Source organism: Parambassis ranga, chromosome 3 (genome assembly GCF_900634625.1).
Source record: "Parambassis ranga chromosome 3, fParRan2.1, whole genome shotgun sequence".
Lineage (NCBI taxonomy): Eukaryota > Metazoa > Chordata > Actinopteri > Ambassidae > Parambassis > Parambassis ranga.
The window spans coordinates 11,674,353-11,698,797 of NC_041024.1; the positions used below are offsets into that span (position 1 = coordinate 11,674,353).

The 24,445-nt window shown below is 40.1% G+C and overlaps 1 protein-coding gene across 4 annotated transcripts; it reads right to left on the reverse strand.

Annotated features, from left to right (window-relative positions):
* Window positions 1–308: 308 nt before the first annotated feature.
* dennd5a (DENN/MADD domain containing 5A) lies at window positions 309–23,965 on the reverse strand. 4 transcript variants are annotated; one of them, XM_028401306.1, is made up of 24 exons: window positions 23,705–23,965; window positions 16,931–17,002; window positions 16,040–16,149; window positions 15,203–15,887; window positions 11,970–12,157; window positions 11,295–11,603; window positions 9,975–10,190; window positions 9,658–9,892; window positions 9,228–9,317; window positions 8,050–8,200; window positions 7,840–7,933; window positions 7,083–7,214; window positions 6,855–7,007; window positions 6,678–6,765; window positions 6,499–6,586; window positions 5,017–5,145; window positions 4,440–4,561; window positions 4,189–4,334; window positions 3,811–3,929; window positions 3,543–3,724; window positions 3,277–3,359; window positions 2,447–2,570; window positions 2,125–2,293; window positions 309–1,833 (listed from the first exon to the last, which is right to left on the reverse strand). In XM_028401306.1, exons 1-24 carry the CDS (start codon window positions 23,802–23,804, stop codon window positions 1,650–1,652), a joined length of 3,969 nt encoding a protein of 1,322 aa, XP_028257107.1. In that variant the 5' UTR covers window positions 23,805–23,965; the 3' UTR covers window positions 309–1,649. The 4 variants fall into 4 exon arrangements, with proteins under 4 accessions (XP_028257107.1, XP_028257108.1, XP_028257109.1 ...); XM_028401307.1 differs by lacking the exon at window positions 16,931–17,002 and having other exon boundaries at window positions 1,650–1,833; XM_028401308.1 differs by lacking the exon at window positions 9,228–9,317 and having other exon boundaries at window positions 1,650–1,833.
* Window positions 23,966–24,445: the final 480 nt, after the last annotated feature.

Sequence of the window (24,445 nt, forward strand, 5' to 3'; positions counted from 1 at the left end):
CGTAAATGACTAATAATTATATTACTAGAATTGTTTATATATGATGTATTATTTAAAATTTCAAATAATATGTATTATTTAAAAAATAAGTAACTATTTAGATGCCCAAACAAGCATTTTAGACAAGATTTTAGAACAACAAGGAACTATATATCTTGTTTGTCCTTTAAAATTAATAAAACTGTTTACATTTAAGAAGATGAGACTGGAAAATACACATACAAACACATTTCTTTGTTGGGAATCTTTCAGCAGGTATAAATCCATTAATGAAAACTAAATTATTCAAAACTAACAGGCTACCAAAATCCACTCAAATGCATTACAGATGCTTTATTCTTAATATTTTTTTACACTGTACACTGTTGCTCACTTAGTAAACACTACATTACACAGCTATGTCAGCAAATGTACAACCTTATTGGAAAACAAAATATATATCTCCCAAGATGCTCATGTGTGGGTCGTTCACAGATGAGTACATCACAGTCACTCCAGATGTTGGCACAGATAAGAAGTCCATCACATATCAAATCTCTTCTTCTGAACAGAAAAGTTCAATGTATATAGCAGAGGAGGGCTCGGCAGTATCTCAAGACACCCCGGTATGGAGTTTGTACGGTGATGAATTTTCTCTTGTGAATATTGCATAGCAAGAAACCATGATGACAAAAATCAGGAAATGGGGCAAGCAGTCCTTTTAAATCCTCGTACGGGAAGCAGGAGATTATCCTTTATCACAAGAAGTCTACTGAGATCACCACACTGATTTTGTTAATGTAACCAGGGCAGATGTAGTGTAAGGGCTGGAATGATGCTGGGAGGAAATGGCTGGTTGGAGGTATATAGGTGGTATATACGTGATCCACTTTGCACAGAAAGCTGGGTAAAGGATCTCTTGGAGCACTTGTGTCTGGAACACCAAACTAGGGACATATATCACACTGATTATACTGTCCATCACTAGATAAAGGGCATAGGCCCCACCCTTATGTTCATGCAAGGATAATTTTCTTCGCTGTATTTCATGTGAAAGAGTTGCATACTTGTACTTTTGTCAGGGAAAGGCCAGAATGTAACAGCCTTCTTACTCATTTTGTGGGTAAATAATCTTCCCCTTTACAAACCTCCCTGTCATACACATACTTATAAAGCATACTTCTACATCATTTGCTTTAAGCTCTGCGTTATGACAATGAAATCTGAGTTGACAACAGAGCAAGCAACTTGACTAATTTAACAAAATAATACTGTTTTTCTCTGAAAATATATTAACAGTTTTGAAACTCCCTTTCCCTTAAATATAGCCATTGTCAGCAGTTCACAATAACAATGAAAATATTTAGCTTTCAATAAAACATTATAGCACAAGTAGTTCATTGTCAATAATGTGAAAATCATGGTTCATAATAGAAAACATATTTTAAACATCTAATGGCAACATCATTGAGGATAAAAATAACAACATATCTTGAAAGGCTCATTGCACTTAATATATGGCATAAATGTAACAGTAGCTTTAATATAAGCCAGAAAGTGTCCTTTGTTCAAGTCTGTTCCTGCATATAAAAGGTTCAGTTGCTCTCTTTTTTTTAGTGGTCCCCAGTGATACTCCTGGTTTAGTACAACTGCTGGGAAGTTGGTTTGGTTTAGATACCAACACCTTTGACAAGTGATGCCTCCAGGGTAATGTTGAACTCCTGCAGAGTTTGTAGTACTCTAATCAGAGAGTTTACCAATGAGCGATCTTTAATTAGCGCTGTGTCCTCGTACATCTGAGCAGTGATTGGACAGTCTGCGAGCAGAGCAATCCAGTGATGTAGCAAATGGTCCCTAAGATAAGAACACATGTGTAGTCAGGAGAGCAGCTTGACACTACAGCCAATTGTAAAACAAATGTTCTATAATAACTTGTAGCTGTGTAAAAGAAACAAAAATTGCACTGTTGTCTTCTGAAGTATCAGTTATCTTTTTTATTTAACCTAATGTTTTTGTCATCATCAAGTTCTAGCTTTCATAAGTGCAGTCTAAATTTTATATGGATTTTCTGTCACTCTGAACACTACACTTCCTTGTTATTAACAGCAATGTGTCTTCTAGTGTGAGTGGGATTAGCCTACCCACCTTGCACCCAGGCAAACAAGCATCTGGAATTTCCCGTCCTTGCCGATGTTTCTGGACGTGCTGTTTATGGCACGCATGAAGCGGCAGAAGTGACGCACTCTGGTTTGCCAGTTTTCATCCGGAGTTGCCTCCTGCTTCTCTGCACTTTCAAAGTACACTTGTGCCTTTTCTGTTAAAGCACAAGAGAATCAATAAACAAATAAGGTACCAGTTGATCACAAAATAAAGGAATACTTTATTACAAATAATTTAGGTATTAAAGAGACACAATAGCCTTAATAGATGATTGTACAGTGATATTTGACAGGAATTAGGTCTTTACCCAAGAAGTCCCAGATGAAGACGTTCTTAAAGAGTCGGGGGGATTTGAAACCGTGCTGGAAAACTTGCTCCAGAGCCCAGACGAGGCCATACTCGCCACAGAGGAGAAGGGTCAGACTGCCTCTCTATGGAGAGCAATGCATGGAGTTAAGATGCAGTTAAATAAAGGTTGTTGATGTTTTCTTACAAATGAGGATGTAAACAAGCACTGCTTGTGTATGACCAGTTAAATTCAAGAGAAAGCAGTGTGATGTTTTAACCTTAAATGTTTACTTTTGTTAATGTGATAGTAAAAGCATGTATGAGGCATTATTAATGTGCGACATGACATAATACTGTATAAACAGTGACAGACACAGCCACACACAATAGTACAAAGTGCATTTCAATTTTAGAAACGTTTTCGTTCTTGGCAGCTTCCCTTCATTGTTGTCACTACTGTTGTCACTATTAAAAAAGAAGGAGCAAAGTGAAGGGGGTTTTCCTATGAAAACTCCTTTGTACTTCAATTACAATGACTCTTAAAGCCTGTAATCATCAGTTAAAGTACCATTCAAAATCCTCATTCCAATTTGTGCCATCACTCAACCTGCCTCAGTATGTAATTATTATCACTGTTGCTGTTTTAAACATGTGATAAAAAAAATTTAATTTTACGCAAGAAAATGTGGTCAAGAATACATATTAGTATATAAACATCATCGTTTGCATTATACTACAAAGCCTGCAGTGGAGGGACTCAGAGGCCACCAGAGCAGACAGCAGCTTTACTTCATCTGTGATGAATAATAGAACTACATGTTCGGGCTTGTCTAGACTGCCGTCTCTCACCTCCTTCTCCGGTTTGTGGAAGTGCTTCACAATCCCGTTGATGGCCTCTCCCACTCCCTCCTGGATCTGACCTGTGTTTAACTCTGCATGAGAAAAAAGAAAGGCAAACAAAGATGCTCAGATGCAGGGAGAAAAAAATCCCATGCAGGTTTTATCTGTTCTCTTCTCATTTCTATTTTTTTTTAAACAATGCAGGTTAATAGGCCTAAAATTATAAATGAGTAATAATATAACAAAATGTATTCTTTTGCAGCTGAGTAACTTACTTGGTTTGCTATTTGGTGAGATGGTAACAAATCTCCTCATCATTCCTGGCGACTGCTGCATGGGTGGTGTGCGGCACATCCTTTCATCATTCTCCGTGCTGGGGGTCATCAGCTCACCCACCAGGATCCTCTCTAGACTGCCATCATCCACACCTTTCCCCAACCATCGGCCACAAGGAAACCTGCACAGGCAAGCACATAAAGTTTATCTTTTGCCAGCCACCCGCTCAAAACAATACGAGGCACATTCGTCATCAAGTATGCTTACTTGTATGTGTGCCCTGTGATCTCATTGCGGACCATAACGCACTCCACCAGCCACTTTGCGTACAGCCCTGTGTTATCATGACCCATCTGCACAGTTGTAAGTTTGCCCAGGTTCTGACACTATAAAGGAAAAAAGTGATAAATTACATTAAAAACACATAATAGCTAAAAGATAGGTTTGCTTTATTACCAACTAAACCACATAAAGAACAAAGGTAACCAGGACCAATTAAACTTCAAGCTATTTTAAGCACTCAATTCCATTTACAACTCAACGGTCCACTAGGTAAGCACAGTTATTGATCAGAAATGATAACTAAAATTCAAAATTAAGCTGTAACAAAGTAAAACCTACCTTAAAGTAAGAATTAACACTCACCTCAAAAGTGATCTCCAGAGTGTTTCTGGGGACCTGCAGCACTCCAGTCTCTGCCAGTTCACCAGAAACACACACCCATGGGTTAGCTGTGAACATGGAGCCACCCAGCTTCTTACTTGAGATAACTACCACATGGTAAGGAATCACTGCAAGAGAGAGAGAGGGAATCTTACAAAGTCATCGTACATCAATAAAAAGCTGGTAAGTCATTGGCTGTGCAGTCAAGTGTTATACATCAAAACAGCACTCACTGATAGTTGTGAAGACATTGGTGAAACAGAAGTAATCCACAGCATTAAAGGACAGAAGGTGGTAAAGAAACTGCTCCTTCTCATCATCACAGCGCAAGAAGGCATAGCGCTTGTATAGTTTTCTGAAATAATAAAATGGTATGTTAAAAATAGATTAATCCTGAAATTAAAGGACTTGTCACTGTTTCATAATCTTTTCTCAACAGTATAAAGAGCATGACCTGTTTTGGGCCGCACAGTGTCTAATGTATATAACAGGTAGCTGGAATGATACTGTAAGGTCATGAAGGCAGACAGACACCCCCTATGACCCAATTTACCGCTGGGATATTAATTATGAAATAGACTGTGAATTATTTATGCAGCAGTAGGCTACACTACGATGCTCTGTGATATCAAAAGAGTTAATCTATTATAAATGCTACACCACACGACGTTTTATATGAGACAGACATTCCTCCACAAGCATGACAGAAGTCAAAACAAAAACAAATGAGAAGTAGCAAAAGACACTCAGTGATCTTCAAGCTTTAGTTGATAGACCGAATAATAGAACTGTGGGTGTATGTTTACTCACTTTGTAAGCTCAAGGTCTGATAGCAGCTGCTTAAGGTGTCTGGAAAGCAGCTTCTTCTCCATAGAGAGGCGGACCCAGGCTCTGGCCTTTCCAACATCTGTCTTGATCTCACTTATATTTTGAATGTGTCTGCAAACAAAAAGACAAGTTCAAATGTATTTCTATTTATTGACAAATCTGTTCTTAATTAAATATTCTGCCTCAAATTAGTATCTACATATATTATTTGTAACTGTTGTGTCCAGACAGAGCCTCAATTTGCCTTTGCATATTTACCACAAAGGACTGTGCGAGTAAGTCTTGTGTCATCGCTCCGAGCCACTATCATGTCTATGATGTCCAGACACATTCCCTTCCACTCCACCTGTGCCATACGCGCTTCACATCTCCTCCTATTCCACCTTCCATCCCCCTCCCTGTCTCCACCCTATACGCTCACCAACGCTGGGTAACCTAGTTTTTTCTGCTCATTATCTCCATGGCAACAAAGGAAAACATCTACTATTAAAACATGAAAAACAGAGAGTAGATGTGAGCTATTTAAAATCCTATTATTAACACAATCACCGCCTATTAATTTTATTATTAAAACTCATGAAAGTGATCAGGCCATAGGAGATTTATACGAGTGTGTAGAAGGGTCTCTATCTATTGACATAGAGTGGAGCTGTATGTATTTGCCCTGAGTTGACCCCTCCCCTTCTCTCCTCCTAGTTTGACAGGGAGGAGGTCTGGTAATTAGGCTGGAAGTAACACGCTGTTACTGAGTCACTCTGTGTCTTCTTCACACAACACGAGGCCACACTCCTCAACTCTAGCTGGTTACAGTAGATAACATGACGACAGTGATGGCTGCCATCACACACAAGCAGAATGAAGCATGCAGGTTTGCAACAAGAGCCACCAGTCTTACAATCCACTTTTGCAGAATGTCGCTTCCTCTTTCTTTCCCCCACTTGCAGCTACTGTGTACCATTTAATGAGGTGCTGAAGAATATCTATTCATCTATTTCTTAACCTTCTTAACTCTCTGTTGTGTACGAAATCAAGCGGCAGGGTGCTGCTACTGTTCATTTTGACCTGTGACAATTCTTGAGTCCTTACAGCTACACTTAGACAGCTAATCATCATTGGAACAGTGATAGCATACATACATGATGCTTCTCCTTCAGCTATTTTGTAATGACTGAAGCCTTTAGCCAGGAGGTTGTGTCATCAGATGGTTACCAAAAACTGTTAAGTGTTTGGACCCATAACACTCTCCTGTTGTTGGGTCAGCCACTACTCGCTCCCTCCTGGCTGCCAGCTCATCTCCTCCCTCCTGCTCCAATTTCAGCATAATGCATTATCATAATACATTAAGTAAGGATTGTTTGATGTCTACCACAGGGGGGCACTGTTAGGCCAACACACATCGGCCCAACAGCAACCAGCAGTTTCCACCTTTAATTCATTAATGACATGCAAATAAGTCTTCCTCACCTCATGTCCTGAATCAGGGAGACTTTAAGAGGCGGCATGGCTGATCCACCACCATCAGATTTACGTCTCTCAGTGTCATGAATGAAACCTGGTATAAGATAAAGGGAGTGTAATTGCAACAAAAGTCACTAGTTTATGGACAGAGCTTGCTCACCAGGTGAAGTGATTTGAGAATTTACCTGGAGGACCCAAACCGCCTGGAGTTGCACTCTTCTTCTCTTTGCTGTCCTGGTAGTGAAGCAAGTGGGACCACAAGGCAGATTTACCCTGAAAGAAAAAAAAACATACTTTAACTCACAATGCTATTAGTTATCAATCAGATACATGACAAGTACAGTGATGTAGTTTTTTCTTACCTGTTTAACCTGCAGCCCATGGCTCCAAATCCTCTCCAGCAGGTCACAGAGACTGGCAATCAGAGTGTTCTCCTCAACACCAGTTATGCTGACCTCTCCATGACCCAGCTCAACAGCCTCCCTACCCATCTTTTCTACCAGCATACGCTTGGTCTGCAGAAAAAACAACACATCATACATTTAGGACTGCAGAAAAACATATGAACAAGACTTCAGGCCGACACAAACCTTGTTCCTGCACTCCTTTAGCAATCCTTCAACAAACTTCCAGTTAGTCTGTGCGATGACAGATGGTGACAAGTTGGACAACTTTGGCTGTCTAATGGTCGTGCCCAGGTTTCTGGCTTCCTGGATGTACTTCTAATACAAGAACAGACAGAATTCTATCAATGTGCAAAGGTAAAGTTAAAAAAAGTAATGGCCATTCATACAAAAAATAATTGTGATAAACGAAGTAACATTAACATACAACAGTTCAAACTAAACTCACAAAACAGGTCATTATTAGTTTATTTAACAAGTCACAAATTTGGACTTATTAAAAAGATACTGGACACTAAGTTTGAATCTTTATACTCACTACTATACAAATATGACATGGTCTAGACAGTGACATGAATTATCTCTTAGAAGTTAAGGAAACAGAGGGATGTGAAGACCACATGTTCAGAAAGGTCATGTGGTCAGTGGACTACCAACACATACCACGTCCACAGTCACCGACTTTAGACAGGGCTTGAAGGACTGCGAGAGCCAGTAGTAGTCAAGAAACAGCAGGAGCTGCAGCTCCGGATACAAACACTCTACATGCTGAGAGTGAGCAAGCACGAGCATAAGAGAGGCAGAAAAAGATGAGTGAGAGAAGGTGGAAAGGCAGACAAGATGGTAAGAATGAAGTCAGTAAAGCAAAGGTCATGCAAAAATGATCAAAGACAACAAAGCAGGCGGTCAGTCTGTATGAATGAGCTCTGCAGGGACCTCTCACCTCTCTCTGGTCATTGTCTAAATAAAGGTGCTCAGCGTGCTGCTTTTGTCGATCCCTCCTCCTCCACTGAGCAGGTGCGCTCCTTTTGGCCCACCTGTAACACACAACACATCTTTGATAAGAGAAGCTGAGCCTTTAAGCACAGACTAAATACAAAAACAAGCTTCTGTGTCTTTAAAACATAAGATGACTATATTGTTAAATATTCACTTGTTGCTGGAGGGGCCAGTGCAGAGCACATCGGACTGCAGTCGTGGGAAGAAGCCCTGCTCATAGCGTCCCTGACCAATCTTCATGTCTAGCAGATGGGGGTGGAGGGCGGTGTGATCAATCTTGCTGACTCTCATTTCAATGGCTTTCTCTGTGGAGATGTGAGAAGTCAACAAAAGGCATTTTTTATTTTGTTTCTTTTCCAAAACCACAGTGATGTCAGTGTACGGACGTAACAGGCTGACACAAAAGCATCCATTTTGCAAAATCTATAATAAATCTGTTTAGGATTGGCAGACAATGATTAGATGGACTTTCTGCCTGGTATGTTACCAAATGAATGACTTGTTCTGATCTAAACAATACAAGAAAATATAAAAAATTGATATATACTATATAATGCAATCTTGACTCTAAATATCCCAGTGTCTCTGTCAGTGACAGCGTAATCTTCTGTTCATTCTTTCAACAATTATCTAAGATTCTTTTATTTTGTATGACAGATTCATGCTGAGCAATCAGGATAGCTATGAGTAAGAACATTTCACTTCAGATTTAGCAGCCATTTGACAACAGATGAAAGAGAACATATTAAAATCATAAAGAAAAGAAAAACCGTGCCGTCCCAACCACCCACAGATCCAAGGGAAGTGAGAGGAGGAAAAAAGGCCAAGAATAGATGTACTTTTTCTTTAAAAGGACCCAGCCCAAAGCCCTCAATGAAAGCAGCTTTAGACAATGACGTTTGAAAGACTGATTAACAACACCCCCACACATAGGCTGTGTTAACAAAAGCAAACCCACAAGGACGCATTCAGTCTATGAAGAGGCAAAAGAACGACAAGGTGAAAAATACAGACAGCATAAAAATGACAGCACGAAGCCATGATTCACCTATCATGTCATCCCCCATTCAGCGACATGCTGGAAGTTACCAGATCACCTCGATATAGATCAATAATTAAACTTGAAAACAGAATCAAGAGTGTTCAATGTGTGTATGCAATGCAGAGAATGTGACAGAGGAATCTCTGATCAAACACTGTTGACTTATTGTGTACACAAAGTCAAACAGAAACAATCCATCCTCTCTGAGTGTACACAACATAATGCATTGCACACACACATCCAAAGAGCTGCCACCCAGGACGATTTGAGGTAATAAGAACAAATATTACGATTGTTGTCGTTGTTGATTTCCAACCCAATGGTATGAGGTCCAGGAGCGACAAAATCTGCTTTTTCATATCGCTTTTTAAACAGATTCTCTGCAAATAAGACAGCAATTACCAGTTCACAAAACAGGGCAAAGTTCTAAGTCTATCATTAGTTCACACCTTAAAATGACTTCACTACAACACTGATTTGGGTTTTAAATTAGTTTGAGTTTGACAGCACTTTTAATTAAATTTCCTAAACTTTAAATTGCAAACAGACTGATAATTAAACATCACCAAGATCCATTTCGTCCACCTATCACATTGTGTTTTCATGTTTGACCAACAGCTGGTGCTTAGAAGGGAATCCAGTTATCTTCAAAAACCTTCTTTATTTTTTTTTTTTACATTAATGAGGCTTTCATTTTTAGGACTGATCTTTTTTCCTTACCTGCTTCTTCAATAGTGGTGCATTTCTGGTACATAGAAGTACGCAGTGTGGGTGTGCGGACGTTTAACATGCGAATCTTGTCCACACGGGAGTCGAACACCCTCAGTGTGTGTTCCCTCTCCTCATCATCATGACAGAGGATCTTACTATCGATGAAGGAGGCAAACATTTGAGTCTCCAAGAAACGTGACAGGAAGGGCAGGTAGGGTTCAGGTTGGTCAGACAGGAACGACGCCTGCACACACAATCAAACATATGCATTGTTATGTATTTTAGAAATAAATTCCCCTTTACAATACTTTATTACAGCAGTTTACCTTGTCAAAGTTCTGCATCTGGTCTCGATTGGTGAACCAGGACTCTTTGTCCTGGCTGGGCTGGATTACAAACACCTCATAGTCTGCAAACATCTGGGTGAAGCGGTTGGCAAAGACCTCGCGCACCTGAATGTTGAGCTGGTGCATCTTTAGCTCCTCCTCATCACACTGGACCCGCACGTCCTTGTTGCTGCTAGCATCTTCTTTCACTTCAAGCTAATGTGTACAAATATTCATTAATGTACTTGGTAACATTTGATTTTGTTCATTTATAACACACAAAATACCACAATAAAGAAAAAAAGGGAGTCAGATGAAAAAGACAACTACTATTTTTATGCCTCATTTCTTGTTATCACAGCCTGCTGATGGTGGAGCAGAGTCATGGGAAAGGGAGTCAAGGACATGTGTGTTGATTTATGACCCAAATTAAACTGAAACATAGATCTTTTTTTAGCATGTCAGCAGGTTAGTGGGCCAGATGCCAGAACAAGGAGGGAATAAAAACAACACACAGCAGGCCTACCACTATATGTTTGCATGAAAGAAAGTGCAGCAGTTACTAACACTACACTAACATGACCCAGGCACATTTAACCTCCACCTCTTTTCTTTAATTGAAAGCCAACAGCACATTTAAATAACAGCAATTATAAGGTCTAACCTTGTAGCTACATAACCACACACAGATGACGTGTTAATCCATTTATAGAAAGCTAATGCTGGCCATAAGCACATAAGCTGATCAGTACATATAGACTGTCTCTAACAACAAACGTATCCATTTGTAAAATACTCAGAGCCATGTGTGAGATATTGACAGCAGGTCAAAGGTGACTGGAGGTGACTGAAGTCAATGTTTTTAATTGACACTACACTCATTAACATTTCCTGTTTTATTAAATCAACACATCAGGTGGATGAATGGTCAATGTATCAACACTTATTCAAATATGATCAAAAAATTGAAAATGCAGTGCTGTCACAACATGTCTGTTCAGTTTGTGGAGAGGGGCTCCCCCTATGGTCCATCATCTCTTACTGCAATTTTGACAATAAAAACTGAGAATATGTTTTTTCATAACCCTGCTCCTTTCATGTATAACAAAAACACACATTCCACTTTAAAATTAACACATACCACAAGGTTTTTTGTGCCAAAGTTTGCATGTTTTGCACACATTGTTATTGTTAAGAAATTATATCTTCTGTATTGTGCCGAAAATATTCAAAGTAGGTATATTTTTATAATGTAACTATAGTGATGCATGATAATTTGCACAGTCCATTATTAATTAACAACATGACATCATTTCTCACCTTTTCCAGGCTGACGCCAGTCCTCTTGACCAGCGCCTGCAGTCTGGCAATTGTTTCATTCTCTCTCAGCAGGAAGGAATTGAGAGGTGATGCCAGATTGCCATTACGCTTGTCAGAGACCATATCCACCGATCGGAAGCGGTATTTGGCCTGGCTGTCACTGGAGGGAATGTTTCCCTCAGGAGACACACCAAAGGATATGAGCACCTCTGAGATCTCCTGAATAAACTCTAGTTTGTTGGGAAACTGGGGCAGCTCCTCTGGCAGTTCGATGAAATGATTATCAATGTCCACAAAACACAAGTTAGCCTGGATGAAGACCAAGGACAGAAGAGAGAGGACATTGTAAACATGAGTTTTTACATCTCTTTAGGTTTGACAGTTCAGTTTGAAATGGTTGGCATTGTGTTGTGTTTTCAATACATGTCTGAGCCTAAACTGGGGAGAAAAAAAATGTTTGTTCTTAATGAGCTAACTGATAATTCAAAGTGACACACTATACTGAGAACTAACCTTGAAATACCCAGGGGGGTTCTGGCCTGAAGTATTTGGAGTAATCAGATTTTTTTTTACCGTAGTTTAAGCAGCTCAAACATGCATTCAGAAAAAGAACCAGAACCAGTTTAATGTAAAATGCATTAATGGGTACATATGGCATGAACTGTGTGTTTGTACCTCCTGTGGCAGCTCTAGCTTGGTGCGGTCATCCTGTCCATTGGAGTGGAGGCCCATGAGATATGGCACAGGAGCATCCAGGAAGTGGAGAAGGGAGGCGGGCAGGATGGGAACATACACATGCTGCCACTGGTAGGGGAACATTAAGGCTGTGATGCTCTCTGCCACAGTCATCAGCCTCTGGTAATCTGTGTCACACACACACAAAGCAGCTTCATTTTAGAAGTTATGATTTTTAGTGATCACTATTGTGAAATAAACTACATGACATGTCCATGATGAGGTAATTGATCATGAAAACAGGTTGCACAACCCTTTCCTCATATTTTACTTGCCAAACAACACTTGAGCAGCATATAAACAGCATATGACTCGAGTTGTGCAACATGACCTGTTTTTTAATGGGATTATATTGTTGATGCCTCAGCTCTTCTGTTTGCTCTGAGTTTGAAATCCATCAGCTGCACCACATGACCTGATACCTATTCTTTCCTATGGTTCTGGTAACAGGAGTTAGAGTTAGTAAATGTAGCTTATGAAATTTAACAGATGATTACACACAGCTGCTGGAAAAACACATACTAGCCAAGGCCATGACATGACTGATGGTTCGCATCCATAAAACCAAGCAAGCAGCAGGTTTCTGATGCAGTGCATCTTACATTTATGATCAGAGAAACAAATTATTCTGACATGCCAAAAATAATATCCAACTTTGGCAATGTTGTTGGTAATTGTGGGAGTAGAGCTGGACTACTACCCAATACATATGAACAGCAGTGATACACAAGCTGTCTAAACTTACAAAGTAGATCCTGCGAACATTTGCAGACTGAAAGTTTGTACCGACTGCCACAATAATTGTCACATAAGCTACACTACAACATTAAATATGGCCCTGTTTACCAGTGGTATTTACACTTGCTGGACACTTTGTGTTTATTGCCACACTGGTAATAAACATGCACATTTTTTAAATTCTTGTTTGGCTGATGAAACTATTAATTTCTGTCTCTGCCACCTGATTTGAGGAGCAAGTCCACTTTGTGGTTTCAGTCTGAAGTGTGACACAGCTGTAGTCAGTATAACACAGCCTTCTGGCTAACATTAAATTCCTTTATCATGACTCCGCACAGTAACACTCCTTCATGTTCAGGGTTTCACACTTGAGTCAGCTGGTATACATGCAAATATGTGTCCAGTCCTCCTCATCTGCATTCCTGTTCTATCCTATTGACACCTACTGCACAGCAGCTCTGCTTCTCCTGTTAAGGGGCCAAAACAAATACCATTCCTTCATTTGGTCATGTGCTGGTCCATGAGAAGAGAGTCTCACCCCAGCCAGGGCCTCCCCCTCATCCTACTTCTCAGCGGGCTTCCTCTCCCAGGATGGGGACAAGAATACTAACAACACCAGCCTCCTTTTAAAATAGGCCACCATAACATGAAACCACTTTTAGAGAGGGTCAAGTAGTGCGTGCCATGAACATTTTAGTAATGTCCACACTGAGAGCTAGTAGTGGTTAAGAGAAGAAGATATGCTTTAACTATTTAGTTTACATACTGAATGCTAATTATACAACACAGCACGATCCACAGACGACACACAGAAGCAAACAGCTACGTATCTTACACCTCAGTATTATGTAAATTTACTTATTTTCTCTAATTTATAAGTAGCAGTGTATTTTACATATTTCTGCTGAAATGCAAGTGACCACAGCAACAACATTCATTTTACTCCCTCATAAACAGAAGAAAATCTGAAATTTTAGGCTGATTCTCTATCAGAGCCAAACACTGTACATCTCTGTGGTCATATTTATATGTAAAGCATCCTCAGCTTTGCCTTCATAACTTGATGTGCCTTTTCTCTAATCTGTCCTGTCACTTTCCACTGCACAAATCACATAAAGATAGATAGTGCGTGTGAAATTATAACAAACAATGTTATAATTGCGGCTTGTCACATTAGCTGACATATGATGAGCTTCCTGTCTGAGAATGACAGGCGCAGACAGCATTTGTCTTCACAGAAAACATGCTGGCCAGGGTTTTGTTTTTATGTTTAATCAGAATTGTGAATTTGAATGCTATTTATAGCACACGGCACACATTATTGTCTCCTCATTTACAGAACATCCCTCTCCTCACTGTGTGTGTGCGCTTAAGTGCATGGCATAACAGTTCTGTTCTGTGGACCATTGCCAGGGCTTAATTCTACACTACATCATTCACATGTTCTGCAGAGATGAGCCTCACGGGGGTGAAAAGAGGAATGATGTCACTTCTGACCAATAATAATCATCCTGCATCACTGCTATGCTCCCTGTCTCCACGTTGCCTAGCAACACCACAGCTTTTACCCCCTTAAGAGCTTCTCCCTCGTTTTGTAAACCATTTCCCTTCCCTTGCCATTGTAATGGATCCAATCATCACACGAGACTAAGCTTCCTGCTGAAGTGATCTTGTTTCTCCATGTGCACAAACACACACACTTTATATTGTCTTAAAATGGTTAACAATGACATGAATGTCTCCTTTAAAGACAATAAAGATTGTTAACAAAGATCTTTTTATTGCCTCTGAAGATGAGTTATCCTGAGCCCTGGTCAATTAATAACACGCCCGAGGTTGAAGTGCACCCAGGATTTTGAAAACTAAGCCTCATGGGCAGAAAATGTACTTTTTGCAATGATGCTACTTTTCTAAGCTTCTTAGGAATAAGGACAGTTACCCCGAAGGAGCCAGCACTTTTCATCAGACAAGCATGACAGCCATGGAAACCACCACTAACACTTTCTCAATGTCAGACTGAGGGACACTCAAAATCTATGGACCAGGGAGAATGCCTTAAAGCTACATTAGAGTATAATAACCAGGTCCCCAGATGATACATAATCTAATGTCATGACACTAATATGTCTGCCAGCTCGAGAGAAACCTCTTGAGACTGCTGTTTCTTAACAAGGTCACACCACCTCCCAAACAGCTGTTAGTGATCTTTTTTGCATTGTTTATGGCTCTCTTCCTTCCAGGTATAAAAAAAATCGGTACTGTGTCCAAAATACACAGGCTTTTAATGCATTTCTACACGTGCGTGTGTGTTTTTTCAAGATAACTGAAATATGATCCAGATGCATCCAGGTACATTTACAATCATTGCACCCTCATGAAAACCGGATGCTAAACATGAAAACATTGAGTGTAACAGTAGAAGTCCAGCTACTTACGCTGTGAATAAAGCAGTATCTGCATCTCGAGCAGGGCACAGGTGAACAGCTGAAGAACGTTCTCCACCCCCAGCAGATTAAACATTTCACTGATGGCAAAGTCAAAGAGCGGCAGCTCAGATGTGCTTGGCCTCTGACATACCACAGGCCCGTAGACACCTGAGAACTTGAGGGAACGCCCTGAGGGTGGCATGGGCACCTCATAAAGGATGTTGTAGATGTAGCTCTCCAGCGGGAGCGGTGGGGGCTGTGGGGAAGTAACAGCCTGATGAAGCTGCTGCAGCACCTTCCTGCAGGCCTGAGGGAAGGCCATGGGCGTTATCAGGCAGATGCACTTTGACACATACAGGGTGTCACGACTGATGTCATATGAGTTGAATCGCTGCAGGCGGGAGATGGAGGGTGCAGCATGAAGCACAGGTCGAGGTTGTGAGTGTTGGTGTCGCTGGTCGGGGAGTCCTTGTGGTGAGGTTGGAGTGTGCAAGATGTCATACTGCTCTGCATTGTGCATGTGGTAGAGAGTCTGCATGGCACTGCAGATCTGCTTACTAGTCACCTCCTCAAAGAAGGTGAGAGCAAAGCCATAGGTCCGAGAGCCATCCTCTCTGGTGATGATGAAGGAGTGAAACTGAGGCTCCCGAGAGTCAACCTGTGTCCTGAATGACAAACCCTTTGGCATACAAAGCTAGGGAAGGACAAGGAAAAGGAATCAGTGAGTCGATACAATAAAATACAGCTTTTGATAACTTTTATAGTCTGCAAATAATAACTTTAATTGTGATTTAGCATACATGTGGCATGTCACTACACAATTTTGCAACACCATCAAGATCATACCATGCCAACTGCATCCTGGTCAAATGGATTCCACTCAACATTGTCCGGATAATGTGCTAGGACTTTGGATTTAAAGGTTCTCCGCAGGGGACTCTGCTCAAAATTCTCACCTGGAAGTCAAACAAGATAGAAAGAGTGCAAAAACAAAAAGAAGACAAATAATTAGCAGGGCTTTCCAGATGTGAATGCAGGAAAAGCAGAACAGTCTGATCAGAAGCTTTAAGTGCCAGGCACAACTCCAAAGAGGAAAATCAGCATATTTGTTCATACAGAGGAACACTGTATTGCAACATATAAAGCTGTCATCTACATCCTGCTCCACAATAAACACCCCAATATTTTTAAACTGCATCTTTAAACCAGTAAAATATGTATTTATAATAAAAAATCAAAATGGGTTTGTGGATCTTCTTGACAGCTTTAATGGCAATGCAGAGAGACTTTCAAAATAATCAGTCAGAGAAGCACAAATCTGGTTGATTTAAACCCAGAGTAAAGCAGAAGTGATGCACACACCAAGGCAGTACTGAAAAGTCATTCACAGTGTAGGGGGAGAGTAAACATTGACCAAGCAATCCCAGTGCAGGCAGCACTGGATTCATGTGTGCACGAGAAACAGAAGCAGTGATTGTCAAACATCAGCTCATTGTTCAGCTGGGGCTGAGGGCAGTGAGGGAGATGGAGGGGAAGGGAAAAGAGAAATCAAAAGGAAAGAAATCAGGGTGCAAAAAAACATACAGGGCAAGTCCCCACACCTGTGCAGAAAATGACTAAAACCCTTTAAAGTAACAAAAGAGGGTTGCTGAGAAAAGGTGTGCCAGGTTTGTGGTCGAAGGGTTAAAGCTGAGCTCAGGTTAGGAGGGAGAGGAGAGTGTGTGGTGGGAGGGTTACCTTCGTTTGCCCTCGCCAATTTTCCTCTGGCCCCATCTCTGAATTTAGTAGCCTCTATATACTGGCATAAAGCTACACAACAAATAAAACAAAAAAATAATTAAAAGCCCATTTCTTGATGGGTAGCGCATCACTTCTCATTTTGTGCAAACACATACTGGCAGCTCTGTTCGCAAAGCTCAGCCCTGAGAACAAGCTGCACACACACAGAGGAGGTGTGTCAGGTGGATATGCTAATTCAAGCCAGCCGAGGTTATGACACAAGGGTGAGCTTCTGTCTGTGTCATAGTTTCCTCTACTTTTAGAGCTCATGCAAATCCATATTACACTCTGACTGAATACAATTCTCAACAGCGGATAAGAACCAGAGTTCCAGAGAGAACCATCATGGTTCTGTTAGGCTCTCAGCAGGCACGGTGGTATTTGAGATGAATGCTAAACTTGGAAAGCTAACATGGCCACAGTGATAAAGCTAATATTCAGTAGTTTGGCTGATATATTGATATAATGATTACTATATAATTGTTGCTGCCAAATCTGGCAATGTTGTTAACAAATGTAATAAATCAGTCAGTAATTGGTCTATTTTATTAATACAGTTTGCCTGGTAGAGTTCATTCTTCTGTGTTGCCAAAAAACTAAACAACAGATTAATGACCCACAGAACTATGTGACCAGCTCCTTTAAAGCCTTTAAATGTAGGCACTGCAGTTTATTTTAGGATAATCACACTTACTGCATCACACTACACGCTATAATTACTCACTAAGCATCCTTAATGTATATTAACCCACAGCTATAAAGAGTCCCTAAGAAATGCTCTTCACTCTTTTTTTAAGTAGTGTTCCCAGTTCTGGAAAAGAACCACAGAAACACATGCATTTACAAAAGAATGAAATATTTTTTATGCTAAAACAATTCAATGTATGTCAAATTAGTCTGCTAAACACATCCACACAGTAGACTGTCATATGTTAGAGCCTAGTCAGTGACCGCTTTTGTATCCCTGGAGCAGAGTTAGATTATTACATAAAAAAAGACCCTTTGTACCCTTTCCAGTCAAGCAATGCCATTTGCCGTCTTCTTCATGCATGACATTTGCCAAGCGCCAGTGAAACATTCCCGCCGGCACAAAAAATACTCTCATGCAGCATGTTAAAGCCAAATGTGAGCTGTGAGACACATGCCATCAACCCTTTCCTAGCTACACTACATCAACATTCAGCTAAGGCTGCTCTCAGGCTAATGTAGCCTTTGTGATGCCAGATCTTTCTTCTTTGGACATTTTTTAGACAGTCATGTGAGGAAAATCCAATTTCACAGCACTTACAATATGACTCAGCTGTGATGAGTCTAGTGATTACACTAATTCTCTAACCACCATATTAGAAAGCACTTCAGAGAATTCTAACCCTATAGTTACACTACCTGATCGGTATTTCATCTGGTAAGATGTTGACAATATTGGACCTCCCCTTAGTTCTACTATCTTATCCATCCAAAAATAAGGGTTGAGTGAAAGTTTCCATTAGTCATCATCAGTACAGTGAAATGAATCCTGGCAGAGGAATAAAAGTCTTAAGGATTATGTGTTATTCTACTTGTTATACTTTCATATTCAACCTGCCTACAGGGAAGTAAGTATGCCAGGAACACAGCTGAGACCACGATAACACCAGCAGTGAGATTATAATGATTAGTTGGGTAAGGAAAATGATGCATTTAGTTGTTTATGTTACTGTGAAGCATTAAAAGGATTTCCGTTTTTCATGAGAATGTAAATGTAAGTCAAAGTCCAAGAGTAACAAGACTGTGTTAAATGCATCATGATGGATGTTTAATTTTCATAACCAAATCTACACACAGTCGTGTTTCCTCCATAAAAACAAAAAAACAAAAAGTAAAAGTGTAAATGTCCAAAACACTGCCTCATCCTTCTTTTGCCACATTCTGAGTCAGACTCAAGTGCTGTTGGCTGAGAGTGCACGATACCTTCAGAAACACCTGATAATTACTGCTAATTACAAGATACAGTAACTCCTTCACCTGGAAGAGAGGCCTGTTAACGCACAGTAGTTTGAGTTGTCATTTCTCCAAACAAATGGACTGTGATGCTATGACAGCGTGGACCGGTAGTAGTGGGAGTAGAGCGTCACAGTTCTGGCTCCACATCCTGTGAGCCTGGGACCACCTACAGCTCTGCACCCCATCAGCACTCATACACCCTCAAACCTCCTGTAGCATTGCCCACTAGGCTAGACGTGAAGGGATGTACTCTGCTGATGACTTGATCACTTGCAGCAGAATATAGTGTGTATACTGCTAACACTTTAAAAAAGCTCAGAAACACAAAACAAAAAAAACATCTACACTTATTCACCTAGGGAGCCCGGCACTGACAGCTAGCTGTTAGCTCACTCATGGCTTATATTCAGCACGTTCACAGCTCATATTCCCAACAGACACAATGTGTTTTTGTATTGAAAGAACTGTTAAATCTTTTGACTTGTTACAGGCAACTCTCACATCAGCCAAAGTCAATAGTTTATCACATAAAATAAGTAGGATGATACAGACCAAGCGCTGGATTTTTATCCACAAATGCCTAAACAAACATAAATCATATTTGTTAAACTTCAAACATTACACTCCTATAGTAGCTATTTAGCAAACATTTTGGCTTCTAGATCATTCTCTCCCTCTCATAAATGATGTGCATGCCTGAATTAACTCCAGGTGCCTGTGTTTTCTCTCTTTTGACAGGTTGCTTTAAAAACAGTACAAAACTTTGTGTGACCAAGTCCAGCTGTGGATAAACATCTAGTTATTGTTTTTTCCCAATGCTGTTACCAAGTACAAATATTAGCCAGGCCTTATCTACAGTATAAGGTCTTCAAACTGCAATGGTTTAACACGACAGCCTGAAGATTCAGCTCATGAAACATCTGTCAGCAGCCACAGGATTGGACAGCAGAGAAATTTGACCCACAGAAAATACAAAGCCTTTTAGACAAGAACGCACAGGTTTAATTACTCTGCTATAACAGGAAGAATGTAAACCTTCACTCTTCAAAGAGCACATCCCAGTAGTAGCAAACGATGAACATCTTTAACATTTAAATCGTATGTACAGCCAACTCAACCCTGAAAATGGAAGATGTTAAATGCCCTAAATCAACACAACAGATTATACTTTATAGGGGTTAGGGTTAGTTCAGTTAAACCAGTATTATGATCAGAGGATCAGTCCTTATCTCCACTCTACATCCTCTATTTTGGCATAGCATAAGGTGCTGTTATCATGGATAAGAAGCCATATCTGCTGCATCGATCACAAATTCCAGAATCGAGAAGTAAATCAATTTGAGCTGATTGTCCATTCTGAGCTCTTTTGTTCTATTCTGACTGGTTTTAAAGCTCTGTGATGGGTCGTTAAATAGAAATTCAATGGAAAGCTCTTCTGCAGGTGACTCTAGCATTGTGACATTGTAATTCTAGAACTTCAAATGGTGATTTATTTTTTAAAAAATCTATTTTTGGATCTTATTAAAGCAATCATTAGGTAGTCTGCACACGACCCGAAGACTGTAGCCATGATAGGTCTATGAGCTTACTATATGATCAGATTTTTATGTGATAACTGTGGGTGTAAAGATCAGTTTGTCCTGGACTGTGAGATGTCTAATCAGTCTATGAAATAAATCCACCATTTCACAGATGCAAACAGATGAAATACCGACATGTCCTAGGCTCATGTATGAACAACTCTCAGTGAAAATATGAAAGAAGACATTATGCATTTAAAGCCAGCTTTCATGTCGTGCCATTCATTCTCATTTGATTGCTGAGCAGGAATGGGGGAAAGAGGCTGCCTGGCAAATTCAAAAGAACGCTTAGCATTTGAATAAGTGGAGCCTGTCTGCAAGTGTACTTATGTTCCACAGCTCCCTGTGTTTCCAGTGTTGCCTGTGAGGCTGCAAGGGTCATACATATGCTAATCAGGTCTTCACTGTGCAGCCTAATATTGTGCTTGGAGGAAGTCCTAATAACTTCTTTCATTTCAGGTCAATGTACATAAATAACCACTACACTATATTAAAAGTAAGGTAGTATTGTTATTGTCTAGAAGGCTTTGTTTGGCACGATTCACTCCAAGCTTCTAGATCATAGACCTTTGGAGACTCATTTAAAATATACCCTAAATGAATCTGCAAACGTCTAGCCATACCTTTAGCAGATGTTCAGCTGACATAGTCATACACTACCTGGAATTTCCACCATTTCCTCTCTTAATCTCATAACTGACGCTGTTATAAGGGCAAGCCCCTAACCTCTTTCTCCAGCAAACAGCAGCAACATGCAGTAAGTAGAACAGTATCAGTGATGTTAGACCTCAGAGACACATATTGTATGTGCATGCAAGGTTTCAGGTGGTTACGTTTCTGTCAAGTCAAAAAGACTTCAAAGAAACCTCATCACACATCAGGAAAAAAAAACATCTCAATGCCACAATGTACTCAAAAACATAATTATATTGTAAGCATAAACAAAAAGTGTAGAAATAAAAAAAAAAATATATTTTCATACATGCATTTTACAGATGTCAAAATGAAATGTGGCATTTAAGCACTTGACAATTTTGATGTCTGGATGTTGAGTGACAAATAACACAGCTGTCACCTCAGCTACACTGAATAAGAACTGGCTCTGAATTTTGCTGCTGTACAATGGTGTCAAACAACATTTGAAAAAAGCAATCACTTTGCAGTTTCATGGTGTTTTGTCTCCTCAACACTTTCCTACAAGGAGTAGAAAAGGCAAAATGACTGTAGAGGAAAGGCCTCCATCAATATACTTTGGCACATACTTTGTGCTTCTGGTTGTCCACAGTTACAAAACAGTTTAGAGCATATTGTTGGACTTTTCATAAACTTAAGTGAATTTTTGCTCAGGCTGCAAACAGGAACTTGATTAAAGGAAGTAAAAATAGGAAGTACTGTGGTTGAGTCTTTGAAAACCAAAAGGATTTTTTGGTTACATTATTGCTTTAAAGACGAAAGAACTCTTTTTCGGCCACTACAGCAACTCCACGGGCTTCTCACGACCTGCCTAAGTCACAATAAATCACACCGATATGGAGCTGGAAATAAACAGAAAAGATTATATCAACTCTTCACTGAAGTCAACCCTTTTAATCTCTGTAGTATAAGCAGCAAAACATTATTTTGCTTTCGCAAAGATAAAAGTAATAAAATGTCTGAACTAACTGGACTATTTGTCCATCTGAAGCCAGCAACAGTGGCCCGGTCAACAAGAGCTTTCTTGACACAGTTACTCTCCTTAAGTATGAAACTTGTTCAATTAGTAGATTAAGACTCAGTTGCGACTGAACCACAACAACCACGAGTAGGAGGCTGAGTGTAGCACATGATCAGCCTCAATGACAAACTCCTATGTTTCTTAACACTGTACAGCATTTGAGTGGATATGCAGTAGTAAATATATCATTTGACCTGTTTGGTCCCCTCATCATTCAGGGCTTCCCCCATGATAGGTCGTAAGCAGCACTGTAGCTGTGGAAAGCCCTGACATTATTGCTGACACTTGAGGGGAATAATGGAGCTGATAACATCTACAAACATTATTTTACAACACACACTTTTTCACCAAGAGGAAGCAAACTATACACGTCACTTTATTCTGTTTTTGTAATGCACATCATTATTCTTACAAGATTTAACGGACAAATAGATTTTTCCTGTTTGTAATTTTATGCATTCATATGTTTCAGCAGAATTTTTCCAAGGGGAACTATTTAATCATACTACATAGTGCATTTATAGCACACATAATTACACCCTGAAACAAAGAGTATAGGGAAAAAAATGTTTTTGGTAAACACTATGGTGGACAGGGAGTAAACACATGGACAACCATTTCACATTTCATTTCCAATTCATTCCATGAATTCATTCCATTTCATAAATCCTCTTTTTCTTTAACCCATGCCCATGCAGTTAAAGTAAAAATAAAATATACATATATGCTCATAGCCCTTAATTTTAGATACTGTAATATACAGGATCCTAGCGTGTCTCTAAAATCCTGATGTAATCTGATTTTGCAATGTGTATGTCTGTGTTAAGGGAAGGGTGTGCTAGGTCTGAGGGGGTTACATGCACAGTGTGGATGCTGAGGATGTCAGAGGTCGATGGCAGGATGGATTTGCCCTGGGGCCACTCACAGGTTAGTCCTTCCCTGTGTGTTGGTAACCTGATACCTGATCTCCTCTAGATAACAGTGACATCTTAGGAGCCAGTGTGACAACATCATCACATACAATAACATTAGATCAACATTAGTAAAACCGCTAGCCAACAGCCGTGCCTGAATCTACTGTAAGTGTTGACCACATAAAATATTTATTACTGCGCATCGCCAACATCCAATCACTCCAATAAATGTGGAGTTCAGAAATCAGATGGGAATGTGTCGACAACCTTTGAATTTAAATGCATGTCAGTGCGTTAAAGAGACAAGTAATCCTCTCGCTTCTCAGCGAGCCTTGCAAACAAACAGGCTGGGAGAAGATGGGCTAGGCCTGGCGAGATGTTCGTTGTGTATTTATCTTTAATAATCTACATTATGTGGTGTGCGAATCATAAAAAACAGCCTGAGATATAGTTAATAATAAGTAACATCGCTATTACACCGCTTTCTTCCTCATTAGCTCAACATCAACCCGACATTTAACCCGATAGCTAATGTGCTTACCGGACAGTTCGTCGGGTTCCAGCCCGCTTTCGGTGTCGAGTCCGCAGATCACAAAATAATCTGCGAACCGGGAGGAACCGGAGCTGAAGCCGGTGGTCATTTTGAGACTCGTCCGGTGGTAGCCTTATCTCCTCAATAGGGAGCATATTAAAGGACCTCGGAGAAGTGATTTCTCCCTGCCATTATGGATGTGACGGTACTGCGAAGCTTGAAAATCACTACCGATACTAAGCTATACTGTTCAGCTACCAGCAGGAGCCATGACACATCCGGTCGGAGCCCTTCAAAATAATGCGCCCTGCAGGATTAGACGTCCTTCCGTTAGAATTATAGACGGTAAATTAAACACGCTAAACCATGGAAATACTGTACAGCCAGCTAATGTCTGTTTACACTGTACCCGGGTTTTTTTTAATGCACAGGACAAAAAACAGGCATGATAGAAAAATATAATAACAATTTCTAGAAAATATAACTTAAAACTAAAATGTTTATACGATTACATTTAAATATGTCACCACCATAAACATGGTGACGCAGTATTCTTTTAGGAGTTACACGTTATAATGTAATATCGTGTAAAGAAAAGGCAACGCAACTTCCGAGACAGCTCTCATTTCTAGCTTCACACACCCATCAAAAACAGAGCGTTGCAGTCGAAATGCATTGTGGTCCATCAGCAGCATCACAGCTGGAATAATCTGCCGTACTGTCTGTCTGAATCTAGGATGAATTATTCTG